Genomic DNA, 17,890 nt, shown 5'->3' with positions numbered 1-17,890 from the left:
CAAATACAAGGCAGATGGTTCAGTTGAACGCTACAAGGCTCAACTAGTTGCGAAAGGATTCACACAACGGGAAGGTTTTGACTATCATGAAACATTTTCTCCCGTTGCCAAAGAGGTGACTGTGCGTTCTTTTCTATCCATTGCTGCATTTCGTAATTGGCAGTTGCATCAAATGGACGTTCATAATGCTTTCCTTCATGGTGATCTAGACGAAGAAATCTACATGGAACTTCCACAGGGTTTACGACGACAGGGGGAGTCTCGGGTATGTCGTCTTCGTAAATCCCTATATGGACTTAAGCAGGCTTCTCGACAGTGGTATGCAAAATTCACCAATGCACTCATGCATGCGGGCTTTAAGCACTCCAAGCATGACTATGCTTTATTCACATGGACCAAAGGTGCTTCATCAATTTATTTGTTAATATATGTTGATGACATACTCATTATGGGAAATGATGATTCTGCCATTAGAAATTTCGAGGATTATCTGCATTCTACTTTCCATATCAAAGATTTGGGACCTCCCAAATATTTCCTTGGTATTGAGATAGCTCGATCGGACAAAGGAATATCACTCAGTCAGCGGAAATTCGTTTTGGAAATCATATCAGAAGCAGGATTATCAGGATGTAGGCCGGCTGTCATTCCTATTGAACAGAATGTCAAGCTTACAACGCTTGAATATGATACGAGTTTATCATCGTCTAATGAGGATCCATTGCTTAAAGACCCATCAGGATATCAGCGACTTGTGGGAAAATTAATATATCTCACCATGACTAGACCTGATATATGTTATGCAGTGCAGATACTCAGCCAATTCATGCATAGTCCGAAGCAGTCCCATATGACAGCAGCATTGAAGGTTGTAAAGTATTTGAAGGGATGCCCAGGACTTGGAATTCTCTTATCTTGTGATTGCAACATGAAGATGACAGCTTATTGTGATACGGATTACGCTACTTGCCCGATGACCAGAAGATCTATCACAGGCTTTTGCATTAAATTGGGAAGATCCTTGATTTCATGGAAGACAAAGAAGCAATCAACCGTCTCATTGTCATCAGCCGAATCTGAATATCGAGCTATGGCAAAAACTGTTTGTGAAATAGTTTGGATACGGGGTTTGCTTTCGGACCTTGGGGTACAAATTGATGGAGCAAGCAAACTATTTTGTGACAATGATGCTGCACTTAAACTAGTAGCAAATCCAATCTTTCATGAAAGGACGAAACATATAGAAGTTGATTGCCACTTCACTCGTGAAAAAATTCAAGAAGGAACTATCATAACTCGAGGAATTGGAACTGCGGAACAACCTGCAGATATTTTCACTAAGCCGTTATGCCAAAGACAACATGCATATCTGTTGAGCAAGCTTGGCGTCTTCGACATATATAAGCCGTCGGCTTGAGGGGGAGTGTTGGAAAAAGGATTTGATTTGATCCTTTGACTCCACTAATTGATTCAGACAATCGGCACAATCGGCATTAAGGAATATTTATGGAATATTCAAAAGATTAAATAGGAAAATGACATCATGTTTATTTATTTCCTGATTGCTTATTGTACTATAAATACAGCCATGTACATGTACAAATACATATTGAGAAATACAAATTTTATATTCCTCCTCTTCAATTTCTGTCATATCCCTAATGATGTAAAGCAAAGGAAAATTATGCGAAGGATAAGAATAATGATGGAAATTGAAAATACAACACCGAGAATCGCAATATGGGCCTAGAACTACACAAACTAGGCTTGTGCTTGGCCCGATGCTATGAAGGCCCACGTTGAATAGGGCGACCCAGTGCCTATGGCTCAATCACGCAGTGGGCACATGCAGCCTAGCCCATGGCCATGCCTTAGTTGGACGACCGTTGTGACTACCATGTGGCAATCGCCCATTAGCAGTGTCACCACTATCAACCATCAATAATTTGTCTTCAATAGAACTAAAGAATATATTTTTTTTTTAAAATCGAACCCAACTTTGATCTCTCATAATTGTTTTGTTTGATTTCTAATTGACCTCATTTTTCGCATCCATTCGTGGCATGAACTTTGTGAAAATGAAGTTTGATCTTTGAAAAGTTATATCAAGAATGTGAATTTTTCAAAAATCTAGCCAAATGGATGGTCGAGATAATGTGATGCTTAATTATGAAAACTTAGATAATCATACCTGGGAGGCACTTACATTATGCTAATCATTATACTTTGAATGATTTTTAAAGCAATAAATAATTATGTATATGTATCATTCCATCAATCATTTACTTATAATTCAATATTCTATTTATTAAGCATATAATATGTGGTTGTTTCCAAGTAATTATGATCGGGGTATCATTATATAATTAATATAAGCAAATTAAGTTACATTTGATATAAATTTGAAGTATATTCAATGTAATATAATATTTTTAGAGTGAGTGCGAAGAAAGAGACGTGAGACTTATCTAATCTATTACAGCTGTAACAAAAGATGACACTATAACAGTTGTTACTGGAAGCAAACATTAGAACATATAGTAAAGGAAAGGATCATTTCCTCGAGCTTAGATGATTTAACATATAGTAGTCCCTAACATTTTTCAAAATACGGGCGCCGCAGGGTGACTTAACCGATGCACGTGTGTGGTGGCTAGCATGTGTCGCCCCCAGGGTTTACCTCCCAGCTGTCGGTCGTGCGGGGGTTCCCTGGGTTACCAAAAAAAAAAAAACATTTTTCAAAATAAATAAAAATCAATCCTCCTGTAGTTTCATCGAACCTTTTCCCAATGGACACCTGTCAAACGTCTCCCATCACCAAGCTATCCTCACCAGCGGTGACGTGGACACGACCAAAGTGCCAAGTCGCTGTGGGCCCCACAGCTTTGAGTGATTAGGATGTCAGCCATGCTCTATCATTCATTCATTCATTCATTCGTTGGGTGGATGTGTGTATCTGGATTCACCGCTACCAAAATGATCTATTACGGCCCCATACATTGCTCAACAGGGATGATGACGTGGACAGAAGCAAGTGCCAAGTCAATGTGGGGCCCAGCTGCGGGCCCCACGGCGGGATTGAATGATTAACATGCCATCAGGGTCAATTCCTTTGGATGGATTGGATTCACCACCATACTCCCTATTAATGGAGTGCCAACATGGAGACCCCACCACCTACAAGCAAAAAAGGAGAAAAATCGGAGTTGTTTTGTCAATTTTCGGAGTAGGCTTGCCCTCAACATGAGCTGTATAGGGTGTATCACGGGCTGTCTTTGTCCTAATAATGCGTGCTTACGTCAAGACAAAACCCTAAGCTAGAGATCACACCCTACCCTAATGTAGGAAATTATGCGCAGATTATTCTTGTTCTCGAAATTTTTTACTTTACTTCGAGTCACTTCACTCCATTTATATATATCAAAATTACGATTTGATTGAAAATGTACTATTAAATTGAAAATTTTTAAGTAAAAAGTCAAGTTCTAGATGAGTGGCGTGTGGCCGAAGTTAAATGATAGACGGACCATGGAAAAAAAAGGTCATCGATGCATTGGCTTGTAGAATGAAAAGAAATCAATCAAATTGATAGCACAATCACAATTTGTGAATATAGTCATGGTTATTTACATGAAATTATAAAGAACCAAGTGGATGACTATGGATATAGCTTTCCTAGGCTATAGAGATCAGCTGATAGGAACTTCATAAAACATCAAGATAGATAAATTTATGGAAACTTGGGTCATTATGATATAAGGCACGGTTTAAAGACCTGCGTCATCGCCCTCTTTTTTAGCTAGATTCCAATAACACTGCAGGTAACCCCAAGATTAGCACAGTTGATTGTGGCGTTGGGAATTTTCAATTTCGTAATCGAAGGCCATATGACAAATCCAACCAACTGCGTGTGAATTGCTCTATGTCATAGCCACTTGCAAAAGATAAAGGCATAGACTTAATCGGCTTATAGGACTGGCATGGTGTCTCTTGGAGATTTCAGTTAGCCAAGTCTCTCCGAACGAGTCTTTGGATTATAAAAGAAGAACATTAATACAGCAACAATTTCTAGACTTTTTCGTTGGGAGTTAGCCTTCTCCTAACTTGAAAACCCGCCTTGTCCTGGAAGCCACGGATCTTATATTGCATCACCATCAAATGAGTCAAAAAGGCTAATTAGTATAATCGCTTGAATTACCATAGGAGCCTTCATCTAGAGAATTATCTTTTAGATGAATTGAATTTTCTGCAAATAATAGAGCATGACAAAAGTTATAAATAAAAACCCCTCTAAGTGTGTGTGTGTGTCTCTCTCTCTCTCTCTCTATATATATATATATATATATGTTTCCTTTTAACTTTGTTTTATTATAACTATTATTGTTAGACGTTGTAATGAATTAATATCCTCACTGTTTAGTAATATGTTACAAGACATTGTTAATCGTTTCTTTAAATGATTATATTTTTGAGAAAAATAGTTTGTCTAACATGATAGCAGGGAAGAAGCAAGTACGAAAAAAGTATGAAGAAAAGTGCTCCCCCTATACTCCATGAAAACGAAATGCTGAAAGTATCCCTATGGAGCTCCCAGTCTCCTGAGATGACTACTCCTCCAAAAAGTTTGAAAATGGTGGAAGATAAAACTGCAATGGAGGGAACAGTTTTGCAATCTAACCTAAGGCACTGTTTATTTCGTGAAAAATGAATTATTTACAAAATATTTTCTTAAAAATGATCGCTTATATGAATTACAATAATGATTCAACGAAAGACTCGTGGCATGTCAAGCTATGATAAGGTTCTTCACTTTGCATCGAATTAAACCACATGCTCCACCGCTTGTGCGGGCTCCCATCAATTCCTTTGAGTTTCATCCTTGCAAATGTACTCCCGAAGTGGGATACTTAACGCGATAACTTTAAAATGAGTCTAATCTCACTTTTTAGACTTTTCGTAATTATACCTTCGATAAAATAATAAAAGATCAAAAATAGCATATTAGCACATCTCACTGAACTTCGGTTTGATCCACTTTCCTTGTGTTACCCTGAAATCATCCATTTCTTCTATTAATAACCACCTCACTTCGTGCGCGCACAGCTATAAAAATTTACTCAGTTGCCCTTCAAATTTTTACAATGTCTAACACTCGATCATTTAGAAGTGGGGGCAATAATGGAAGCAAAAAAGCGAGAGACCAACTTCCACACTTCTCTCTTAATATTAGAAGGTATAGATAAGAGATACAAGGAGGAACAAATGGAGCCACGAAAGAGTAAAGAGGCCCTTGCCATACTAATTACCTAGTTTTCATAAAATTGAGGGGGAAAAAAAGACAAATTGGATGTGATAGGTTAGGCTACTCAACATTAGTAAGCCAATTTTTGAAAACTAGTCTCACGATTTATTTTATGTAAAACATAAAATTACATACTGATTTGAGCATTGAGTTTTAGTTTTGAATGTTTTTTATTATCTTCATTGACATTTAATTGAGTTTGGCCTAAAAAATTTTTATTTGAATTATCCGACGACACCTGTATCGATCAATATTGTTGACACCTAAATTTTGGCGTATCATTTAGTGTAATTTGCATAGAAAATTAGGGATTAAATTTTTAACCCCTAAACAAAAATATTTAAATTATATAAACATATAGTTTAGGTCCATTTAATTTAATTGCATTTTGCATCGGACCGGCGGTGACGAACGAGCTTAAATTTCATCGAATGGGACTCGGCTCGCTCGGAAGGCAAGGGCCGGGAATTACAAGTCAAACGGGCTCGGTTGTTTTAATTTGAGCTTAATTCAGCCCATTATCCTTAATTAATTTAGCCCATTTAAATTAAATTAAAATCTAAGCCCAAGCCTAAGCCCATTAGGACTAGAGAGCCCATCTAATTGACCTAGATTAGTGTTATATATACATCATTAGGTCAGGATTTTGTGGAGCTCTCATAATTTTCAGAACACAATCCCTGAGGCACCCAATTCATACACACGGAGAGAGAGAAGCAGAGGAGTCGTGTGGCCATTAGAGAGAAATCGTGAGGGAGGCCACACGTATTGAAAGACAACCACAAAGGAAGTAGAGAGTGAGAGAAGCGCCAGCGCCATCAATTCCAGAGAGCTTGGCAATGTTCAGCAACTCTTGTTGCTGTCCAACACTTGCATGGTCCTTGCCTGGACGAGTGGCAATTCTATTTTGACTCCCTAATTCTCCTGTCAGAAACAGCCACTTGCCTTAGTCCTTGCAGCAAATTCAGAATTTCTAGCACCGAGCCAGCAATCAACTAGTGATTGTCGACGCACTTATCGGATCATATCAGCATCTTGTCGGTGTCGCGCTTGGAGTACCCTCGGTCACGTCCAGCTCGCAGCATTGACGTCAAGCACCTCGCGCCTCAGGCCTGACACCAACGTTGTCGAGCCACATCCTCGTAGCAGACCCACGACGCTCCTCACTCATCACTAGCAGCCTCCCTTGCTCAACACCACAGCAATTCACAGGCGGTTTGTTTAGAATTTTGCAGGTTCCGTAGCATTCTCAGCAAGCCCCGGCCTTTTCCAAGAGTGCTACCGATCGTCAAGACTCTTTGCTCGCAATCTTTGTGCCTCACCGTTACCGAATCGAGCAACCCCGCTGCCACGTTCGATCCTTATCGCAGCTGAGAGTTCCTCCTTGGTCAATCCACAGCATCACCGCAAGCACCACCGTGAGCCGCCCTACCGTGCCGAGCACCACCGCGAGCGCCATCATCGCCACCGCCGCCGCCGGCCCATCCTCCGTCGCCCGTCGTCCGAGTCCGATCCTGATCCGCAAACTCGATCCCGAGTCGATTTGAATTTGGGAATTATCTGCAAATTAGGTAATTCAACATTATCCGATATTTTCAGAATATTTAATTTCCTAATATGGGTGTTTGAATATTTCATGAATATCATGTGGATATTTAGATATCTTAGGATAATGTTCGATATATCCGCAATATTTTTAAATATTCAAAATTAGGAATTTTGCCTAATTTAGCAACGTATCTGGACGACTATCCGACCTTATCCCTAAGGTTCGATACGCGGCGATACGGAAAATTATTATCCTATCCATAACCACTTGGGTACGATAATGATTTTTATCCGCTTTCCAAATTTGAATAATCGGCTTTCCGTCGATATCTATAACCCTATAGATATGACCGATAGTTTGATTTTTGTGCCTAATCCGAGTTTGAAACAAATATGGCGGATCGCGTGGACGTTTTGAATGTGGTTGCTATCCTTGTTTATTTAATTGCTTTCCTTTTTCAAATAAACAGAAAATTCAAAAAAAATATTAATTAGATTTGAATTAGAGTTTTTGCATGTCTAGGAATCCTAAATATATCTAGAAGATAGAGTAGTTATTTAATTTAAATTAGGACTTGAGATGATCTATTTCCTAGTTTAAATTAAGTAATATTCTAATCTTAATAGATTATTCAGGTTATTTTATTATTTCGAATTTTAACAAAAATCCTAAAAAGAAATCATGCTAGGGTAGATTAAGTCATCATAGTTTGCATGTTAATTTAGGCATTTTTATTATTCCGAATTTAAATTGAGAAAATACCAAAAATAATCATTCGTCCTGTCATTAGAAATAGGTCACGTCGTCGCACGACATGTAGTTTGCATGCTAGGTTGCATTAATCGCATGTCATTTTCGCATGTCATTGCATATAGGCTAGATTTCATTTAAATAAGTGAAAATCCAAAAAAAAGAAATTGAGTGAATTGCTTGTTAATTAGAAATCATATTAGGGTGTCAATGTGATTTTCTAGCTAACAATGCAGATGCTTACGTTGCTTCCAGGTAAGTAATTCTTCCAAACTTGCAATTTATTTAATGCTTTCTGGGTGTTAAATTGGTGGTTTGCGCACTCGCATGAACACCTCACATGTTAGTAACTAAGTTGAAATGGATCCAAACTGCCTGCCAAAACATTTTTGAAAAGAAAAGGTACCGAAAGGGCGTTAGACTAGATCTAGCGTAATTAAGTCCCCGGGCTTAGAATCTCTGGTTCGTAGGAATAAAACATATCTCCCTATGTTTTATTTAGGTTTCTAATCAACCTACCATAAATTGATTAGTGGCGACTCCGAGCATAAAAACTTTTGCATGTTAAAAACTTAAACCCTAAGTTGCGAATTGATAGGGCTTGGGAGGGTTCGAGTTAGGCTTAGTCTTAACAATCCATTAGCCTGAGAGAAATTTTAGGTCGCGACAAATATCACTCAAAGGACGTGGTTTGGATGAACTAGCTGCTTAGCCTGAGGCAACGAAAGGCGGAATGGGGAAGGCCTGAGACCACATGAGGGGGAAGCTGTCTACAGATCTTTTCCCCTTGACGCAAAAGCACATAGCTAACTTAAATGCACCAACGCTAGAAATCAGACATTTTTTTTATGCGGCCAATTTCTGAAGACACTAAAAATAAACTTAAGTAATTTGCGCATCATCGATGACGAATTCATCACCGAGCACAATGATCGAGGCTGATCCACGAAATTGGCTTTCGAACAAGACCTGCTACCGGCTTAGGGGCAGTTGCTACTCAAATGGGTGTGCCCGGAATGGACTTTCGATCTCTAAAAGAATATGCTATGACTATTTGATCTCAACCAAATTACTTTGGATCCCTCTCTACATCTTGGATATCCTTAATAGGATATATAACTAAATATCGATCCATCTTAAACTTGAACCTGTTGTTCCATAGCTTCGACTAGTATTGCTTATGGCCAACATCGGCTATGGATCACGCCCCTCATTATAAAGGCTTCTTAGTATGGGCTTAGAGCATCAGCCCTGGCGATGGCTACTTAACTAATCTAGTAAAGGGCATTGAAAGCGATATTATACGTGCCAGATTTGGTCCCTTCTGGTCTTGTTGGATAAGCCGGACTTTACTAAGACACGAATCTGGCCTTACGGACCAGACAAGACCCCATTGAATCTAAACACCAATAACTAAACAAATTTATAAGTACTTTTTTCTTCATAATATATACATATATATACACACACATTTATCATATATACGCTTCCGATACACTGATTAACATTAGTAGACAAGAAAATCGTATTGCACACCTAGAAATTTCTTCAGTGATTGGGTGGCCATGAATGACGTCCAATCTCTTGTAGATGTTTGAAAAAAGTCCAGTCTTGGTGGCTGTTAAATTTGCCGCCAAAGCTTTTAATAATCCATGCGAAGGCCAAGTCCTCGTCAAATGATTTAGTTTTTTTTCCCTGCGAGCGAAATGGATCTAGTTGACGAAGAAAGAAGTAAAATTCTTACATAAACTAGGACAAAGGGGTTAATCTATCTGACAGGAGTTGCAATCTGTGACCTTGACGATGCAAGAATGATAAAGTGACTGGAGAGTAACCGTCAATTCGTCCCCTTCCGTTCACTCAGTGAATATCCGTAACCAAAGGATGGAACCAATTCAACAAATTGAGGACTTGATGCCTTGTCATTTGATGGAAACCGTCGGACGTAATTTTCATTCTAAGTCGCAACCTTGTTCAGCAAGTCTGGAGTGATCATGCTGCATTTGAACCCAACTCACATGCATCTTCAGATGATATCTGTGCCATATGGGAGCAATATCGCACAATGGTATAGATTTTGTGAGTAAAAGTATGTGCTTATCAAAACGGTGGAGGAGAGAATGCAGAGTCATAAACCATCTTATTAAAACTTCGAGGTTAAGACAAATCCCAATGGAGTTTATAGTTCTTTGCGTATAATCTATTGCAAGCACTTAATTCATCACGATAAATTTTTAGGTTGCGTTTGATTGTCTAAATTTTTTGTCGAATAGAATAAGCTTTGATAGGATATAGATCAAATAGGATAAAGATAAAAATTATAATATCTTACACATTGTTCGGTAGATACCAAATATAATGGACATAAATGCACTAGAATTAAATCTTAATCTTTTTGCTCCTCCTTCATCCGTTTCAAATCTGAAACACAATCTTCTCCCTTCTCGCGACTCCACCCAAAGAAATTCGCTATGTTTCTTTTTTACTTTCTCGGACTTTGTCGCTTTGCTTAACTTTCGCTATAAGCTAACTGGGGCAACGTTCCTCAGTGTTTCTTAGTCGGGCAGTCACCGTCAAGGCCATTGGCTATGACACAGGCATGATTGATGCAAGGACGAGGCCTAGCCTTAGGCAACCTCCAAGCGTTGATTACGAACTCTAGTTTCGATGAACGCGTGCTGGCAGTTGTGACCTCTGCCTTTCGTCGTGGCTGACATTGAGTACAAAGCTCATCCGTAGGCGACCCTAGCTCTCTAGGGTCTGAGATGCCGACAACCTTGGATCCGAGGTTGTGAGTCTCATATATGAGGTCTAGAGTGTTGGACCATATCAATCCGATTGGTCGAGAGAGAGAGAGAGAGAGATGGGGACGATGGCTTGATGGCGCTCCTACGTCAAATGTCGGTGGAGCTCGTGGGCTGGTCTTCGACTGTGGAGCTTGACGGCATGATAAGACTGCCATGGACTGGATCGTTGTTTGATGCAACTCTTGCTCTTTTTCTCCTCCATGGACAAATCTCTTGCAATTTCAGCAAGAAGTGCCTTCTCCCACTCCATCTCTCTGTTTTCTTTTGTTTTCATTTCATTTATATAATATTTATCCTATCCAAGTATATGCCACCTTCTAGGTGAGATATTTTTATTTGGATTATATCTGGAGAAATTCGGAATTCAAGTCACCCAAACGTCGGATGGGATAATTTTATATTCTAATAGGAGTTTTATTCGGTCTACCAAATGTAATCATAGTGTTAGCATAGTTGGTTGGGATATTGAGTGATTTTCAGCTCAAGAATTAGAGTCATTCATTCGAATCCCATCAATTACATGAAAACTACTCCGAGTTAAGGTCACTTGCACAAGCTAATGGTTTGGACTTAGCCCATTTATAAGACTAACAAAGTATTTCATCAACCTTCACGTAACTAGATTTCCACACTCATACTTAAATTATAATATAAATCAAACAGAGAATAGCCATTGGATAGTAAAACTCACATTCAAGTACTTGATAGCGGGGAAGAAGAAACTTTCTAAGAGTGCGTTTGTTTCGTAAAAAATAAATGATTTGAAAAACGTATTCCTAAAAATAATCATTTGTATCGCCTACTAAGACGAACAAACGAAAAAAATATTTCATTGTCCACAAAAATAATTAAACATAATACAAATGATCATTTTTAGGAAAAAGCATCGCCAAACAAACGGAGCATTAGTGGACAATGATTTATGTTCTTCGAGGCTAATCTTTGCACATGTTGGAAGACCATAAAATCAATATTTGCCTCCACCTATCTCTCACTTTTTGCCCTAGATTGTACCCCCACTATCTTTTGTTCCCAATGCAATTAAAAACCCCGCTAACTCTATTTCCACCCTAAACAGGAGGCCTTTTGATTCGACCACTTCGAGTCCCTTTCAAGTAACTATCATGAAAGGAACGTACCCATGTTTTTCCATTAAGATCTTGATTCACCCCTCCACTATCTTTTTGACAAATTTGGGCATCTTCACCACAAAAATTGTTAAGAAAAAAGAAATTGCACTTTCCTACTTTTCCTCCCTAGTGATGTTCAAAAAGCACGATAAAGAAGGGCTTGAAATTTTTCCAAAGTGTCTATCCTATAATGCCTTTATAACATGTGTCATAGAACAGCAACATCCACTACGAGCTGAAGGCATTATCAAAAGGTTTTTCCGTCAATTTTCTTAACCATCCGTCTTGTTCAAAGTGCGACGCTTGCAATTCATTGGACAATAATTGGGAGTATACTTGAAAAAGCAATACATTAATCAATGCTAACTTTCAATCGACTCTTCATTTTTAATAAATGAAAATTAAGGAGTCCAAGGATCCTGTCTGTTTCACTTGAGCCAAGCCGACTTTGAATTCTAATATAAGATGGTAAACAATTGAGGGTAGATCTTACTTAAGCATAAAATCACAAGTCCTCAACAATATGATGTGAGACTTAAGATATTGCAAACTCTCCCTCTTAAAACCAATAACGTCTTTATTAGTGTTGACTGTACCACCCAAGGATACCCTCCATAATCGATGTGTGGTCCGAGATCCATTCTTATCCCCTCCACCATCCTAAAAGTCCGGAGGAGCTGTACTTGTCTAAGCTCTCTTGCTGTGCCGATCGCTCTCCTCACTCGTCAGATCAGCCATGCGTCTAGTAAGTTTACAAACCACATGACTACTGGAGGGGCTCTTGCTTAGATACATTATGAACAATCCAACCCCTTTCACATGCTCTGAAAGAGATTATAAACGAAACGAGAGAAAAATTCCCTTATGTTGGGTCAAATTGGAGCTCCTATCTATAGCCAAATTTGTGTATCAAAGGGGAATGTTTGAAAGCACATCCCCTAATGATGTAAAGCAAAGGGAAAACGATGAAAATGACAACAAGAATGATAGAATTAATAATATGGGCCTATGGGCCTTGAACTGCACGCCTGTGCTTGGCTTGGTGGTGCATAGGCCCACACCAGCCGCTGCGACCCAGTGCATGTAGCTTGATCACGCAATGGGCACGTGCAGCCCAACTTGCGGCCATGCCTCGGCTGGACGGGCGTTGTGAGTACCATGTGTTAGTCCCCCGTTGGCTGGCGTCGCCACTATCGACGGTCAAGAATTTACTTTTGAAAAGTATAAATATGTAATTTCTAAAAGATCGACCCCAACTTTGATCTCTCATAACCTTTTTGTTCGATCTCTGATTGACCCAATTTTTTACATCCACAGAAAGCTTGGGGCCTAAACTTTGTGAAAGTGAAGTTCGATCTATGAAAAATTATTGAGATTGTGAATTTTCCGGAATCGGGCCAAAAGGATGGCTGCGATAATGTCGTGATTAATTCTGAAAATTTAGATAATCATACCTGTGAGGCACTAATATTTTGCTAATCATTATACTTTGACTGAATTTTAAAGTAATAAACAATTATGTAAAACGTATCTGTTATCACATCAAACATATGTATTATTGCATCAATCATTCACATAAATTTAATATTGTATTTATTGAACATATAATACGTTGTTATGTCAAAATAATTATAATTGGGGTATCATAATATAAATGATATAAGTAAATTAAGTTACAATTGATATGAATTTGAAGTATATTCGATGTGATATAACTTGGTAGAGTGAGTGGAAGGAAAGAGACAGGAGACTTGTGGGATCATTACTATAGTTGGGCTGTAATAGGGATGACGCTGTAATATATCTATTACTGCAAGCAAACATTAGAACATACGGTCAATCTGTAGTAGACTTGAAATATAATTACCATTGCTATAATCAAACTTGTCGCTCGATTGATAAGGTAAGGAAAGGGAAGGATCAATTCCTCGAGCTTAGATGATTAACCAATAGGAGTCCCTAAAATTTCTTCGAAGGGAATAAAATCACTCCTATTATAGTCTCATCAAACCATTTCCAACGGACTCCAATTTTGTGAAACGCCGCCCGTCACCAGGCTATCCTCAACAGGGATGACGTGGACACAAGCAATTGCCAAGTCAATTTGTGGGCCCCACGGATTTGAATGACTAGGATGCCAATGGGATCATTCATTCATTCATTGGGTGTGGATCTGGATTCACCGCCGCCATGATCCATTATATCCTATACATTGCTCAACAGGGATGATGACGTGGACACAAGCAAGCGCCAAGTCAATGTTGGGGCCCAGCTGCGGGCCCCACGGGGGCGGGATTGAATGATTAACATGCCATTGGGTCATTCCTTGGATGGATTTGATTCACCACCATAGTCTCTTTTCTTATTCTCCACCAATCATCCCTGTTTTCTCAGCTCCTTACGAGAGGACACCTAGGATAAGCTGAGCTCGCCCGATCAAGACATGAATAATGAGCCAAAACAACATTATCAGATCAAGCAAGACCGAAAAAAATCGGGGCTGTCTTGTCGATTTCGTAGTAGGTTTGACATAAACATGAAATATAGGGTCTACAAGAGGCTGTCTTTGTCCTAACAATGCGTGCTTACGATAAGACAAAACTCTAACCGATAGATCACACCCTATTCTAGGTTAGGAATTGAGGCGCAAATTATTATATCGAAATTTTGACTTTACTTTTAATCACATCTCTCCATATGCATTTCAATAAATGACTTATCGAAATTACGACCTGACTGAAAATGTACTATTAGATTGAATAATTTAAGTTAAAAAGTTAAGTTATAGTTGAGTGGTGTGCGGCTGAAGTTAAATGATAGACGGACCATGGAAAAAAAGCTGTCGACGCATTGGCTTGTAGAGTGGAAAGAAAGTGATCAAATTGATAGCACAATCAAAATTGGTGACTATAGTCACAGTTATTTACATGAAATTATAAAGAACCAAGTGGATGACTATGGACATCGCTTTGGAAGGCTATAGAGATCAGCTGATAGGAACTTCATAAAACAATAAGGAAGGTAAATTTATGGAAACTTGTGTCATTGAAATATAAGGCATGGTTTTAAGAGCTGCGTCATCACCCTCCTTTTAGCTTAGATTTCAATGACACGGCAGGTAACCTCAAAGTGGGGACGGATGATTGTGGCGTTGGGAATTTTTAATTTCGTAATCGAATGTCACATGTCAAATCTAACCAATTGCGTACGAATTGCTATGTGTGATAGTCACCTGTCAAAGATAAAGGCCTAGACTTAACTCATTTGTTGGGCTTGCCGTGTGTCTCATGGATTTTCAGGTAGGCAAGTCTGTCTAACCTTATCTTTAGATTATAAAAGAGAAACACTAATACACTCCTAACCTGGAAACCGGTCTCGTCCCGGAAGCCACGGATCTTATACTGCATCACTTTCGAATGAGTCAAAAAGGCTAATCAGGATAATCGCTTGAATTATCATAGGAGCCTTCATCTAGAAAACTATTTTTCAGATGCATTGAATTTTTTACAAAACAATAGAGCATGAGAAAAGTTATAAATAAAAACCCCTCTAAGTGTACATATATATCATATATGTTTCCTTTTAACTTTGTTTTATTATTAGTATTATCGTTAGACTTTGTAATGAATTAATATCCTCACTGCTTAATAATATGTTATAAACCATTCTTAAAGGTTTTTTTAATTGATTATATTTTTTAGAAGAATTGTTTATCTAACATGATTATAGGGATGAAGCAAGTACGAAGAAAGCAAGAAGAAACGTGCTCCCCCTAAACACCATGAAAACGAAATACCCAAAAGTAGCCCCAATGGAGCTCCTAGCTTTCTCAGATGACTACTCCAAAAAGTTTGAAAATGCTGGAAGATAAAACTGCAATGGCGGGAACAGTTTCACAACCTAATTCAAGATTCCGTTTATTTTACGGAAAATGAATGACTTGAAAAATATTTTCTTAAAAGTGGTTGCTTATATCAATTACAAAAATGAACGAACGAAAAAAATATTTGATTACGATGCCTTGTGCTCATTCCTTAATTGGGAGTTAATCTTTGATTCACCACCACCATGATCTACTATTACCCTATACATTACTCAACAGAGATGACGACGTGGACACAAGCGGTGCCAAGTCAATGTGAGGCTCAGGATTCATTGGGAGGATCTCGATTCACCACCTCAGGATTCATTGGGAGGATCTCGATTCACCACCTTACTCTATTCTTCTCCATCAAATTTCCATGTTTTCTCAGGTCATTGCGAGAGGACACCGAAGATAAGATAAGCTCGCACAATCAAAGACATTGATACTGAGCCAAAGAAACATTATCAGATGATCAATGAAGTGCCAAACATGGAGACCCCACCACCTATCAGCAAGAACGAGAAAAATCGCGGTTGTTTTCTCAATTTCGTAGTAGGTTTGCCCTCAACATGAGTTATAGGGTCTATCACAAGGCTGTCTCTGTCCTAATAATGTGTGCTTTTACGTCAAGACAAAACCCTAAACTAGAGATCACATCCTATTCTAGGTTACGAATTTATCGTGATTCTGACTTTACTTTGAATTACATATTTCCACATATATTTCGATGTACGGCTTCTAGAAAATACGACTTGACTGATGATGCACTATTAAGTTGAAAATTTCAGTTAAAAAGTAAAGCTAAAGTTAAGTGGTGTGAGGCCGAAGTTAATTGATACATGGACCATGGTAAAAAACGTTATCGAAGCGCTGCCTTGTAGAATTCAAAGAAATTGATTGAATTGATAGCACAATCAAAATTGGCGACTATAATCACAGTTCTTTACATGATTTTATAAAGAGTCAAGTGGATGACTATGGATATAGCTTACACTGGCTGTAGAGATTAGTCGATAGGTGTTGGTAGTTTGTTTTATAAACAAACTAAGAGATGCCTTGTCTGATATCGAAAAAATATCAGTGGCGGTTACAAACTAAGAGGTGCCTTGTCTTATATCAAAAATATATTAGTGGTGGTTACGAGCTAGGAGGTGCCTTGTCTCACATGGAAAAGATATATGTGATAGTTATTTTTTATCTGTTCAATTGATGAAAAGATACGAGTGTGTATTTGTTCAAATGACGGTTATTTTTTTAGCAGTTATTTTGAAAATTCAAAAATTCGAAAAAAAAAGGTTATTTTTTTATTTGAATTTGTAGTTTGCTTTTAAAAGGTTGTATCTATTCCAAAAACATTATTATAAATTCATCGTTGCCACATTAATATTTTTTAACTTCTTGATTTTTCTTTCTAAAAAAATATAGACATTATTTTCAATATTTCTTTTTTGAGAGTTCTTGGAGAAATATCAAATTGCTATTTGGTATTCTCATTCAAGACTTTGTTGTATCCTGGAGAATTTTTGCCAGTAACCATTAAGAATTTTCAATAGTTTTGCTCGTTGGAGAGACAATGGAATCAAAGTCAATTAAAGTCATGAATTATTGCCGGTGACATAATTGCTCAAAAGTCGTTTCCTTGCGGTTTTAGCCATGCCTCCATATCTTCGAGGATCTTGATCCCATGTTCCCATAATGCAACGATCTTGTGTTCAGGTGGTTTCTCCTTCAACATCGCACCTCAATCTTTCCCCTTTGCTGAGTTAGCTTCATCACTTTTCCATGATATGCTAGACTTTGACTCTCTCTTCCACGAATGATGTCAAAATTGGAATATCACAACTGTTTCTTGGCGCTTCTCAGATATCCCTCCCCTGTTCGGAGTCTCAATCGGTGATTCTTCTCTACTATGACCTTGTCATCATCAACCATACATTGCCGTATATCGATAGCTAATTAGTGGTCATTGATGTATAGTGATATTAGTAACATTTGTTATGGTCATCGACAATGACTTGTGTGTTTAATAATAACTTGTATTCTAGTCGCGTGCACATCCATCTCAATGACCTCGTCATTTTTTTGTGCAAATAGTTAGTGTAAAAAGTAAAATTTGCATGGTCCTCAATAAGTAGTTGATATGAGAAAAAATTTGGTTACATCACTAATTTCGAATACATATGTCACACATATCAGAAAAGGATCATTTAAGTTGTTTCATACACTATGAGAATGTGATAATAATGGAAAAAATCTCATGAAAATTAGTTGTCATCAGTTTTAGGTCTCGTTTAGTTCCATGACAAGAAGTCCTTAAATGGATTCACATTCCAAGTATGAAACGAGATTCATTTTCTATTGTTAGGTCTTGTTTGGACGTAACCCATTCATAAGACTAACAAGTTGTTCATGAACCTCCATGCAATCGGATTTTTACACCCATTTCACAGGATTTTAAAGTAAATGAAATAGAGAATAGCCATCAGA

General features: G+C 38.2%; 1 protein-coding gene across 1 annotated transcript; it reads left to right on the top strand.

The window, feature by feature from the left end:
* The first annotated feature begins 448 nt into the window (after positions 1-448).
* Positions 449-1,417, top strand: LOC130140275 (uncharacterized mitochondrial protein AtMg00810-like). Its single transcript, XM_056319287.1, has one exon. The coding sequence runs from the start codon at positions 449-451 to the stop codon at positions 1,415-1,417; it is 969 nt and encodes a 322-aa protein (XP_056175262.1).
* Positions 1,418-17,890: the final 16,473 nt, after the last annotated feature.

The sequence above is a fragment of the Syzygium oleosum genome, unplaced genomic scaffold, assembly GCF_021117445.2.
Source record: "Syzygium oleosum isolate NSW1041296 unplaced genomic scaffold, Sole_v2.1 Sole_v2.17, whole genome shotgun sequence".
NCBI classification, from domain to species: domain Eukaryota; kingdom Viridiplantae; phylum Streptophyta; class Magnoliopsida; order Myrtales; family Myrtaceae; genus Syzygium; species Syzygium oleosum.
Note: the sequence above shows the minus strand (reverse complement) of the source record. Positions and strands in the feature narration are given on the sequence as shown.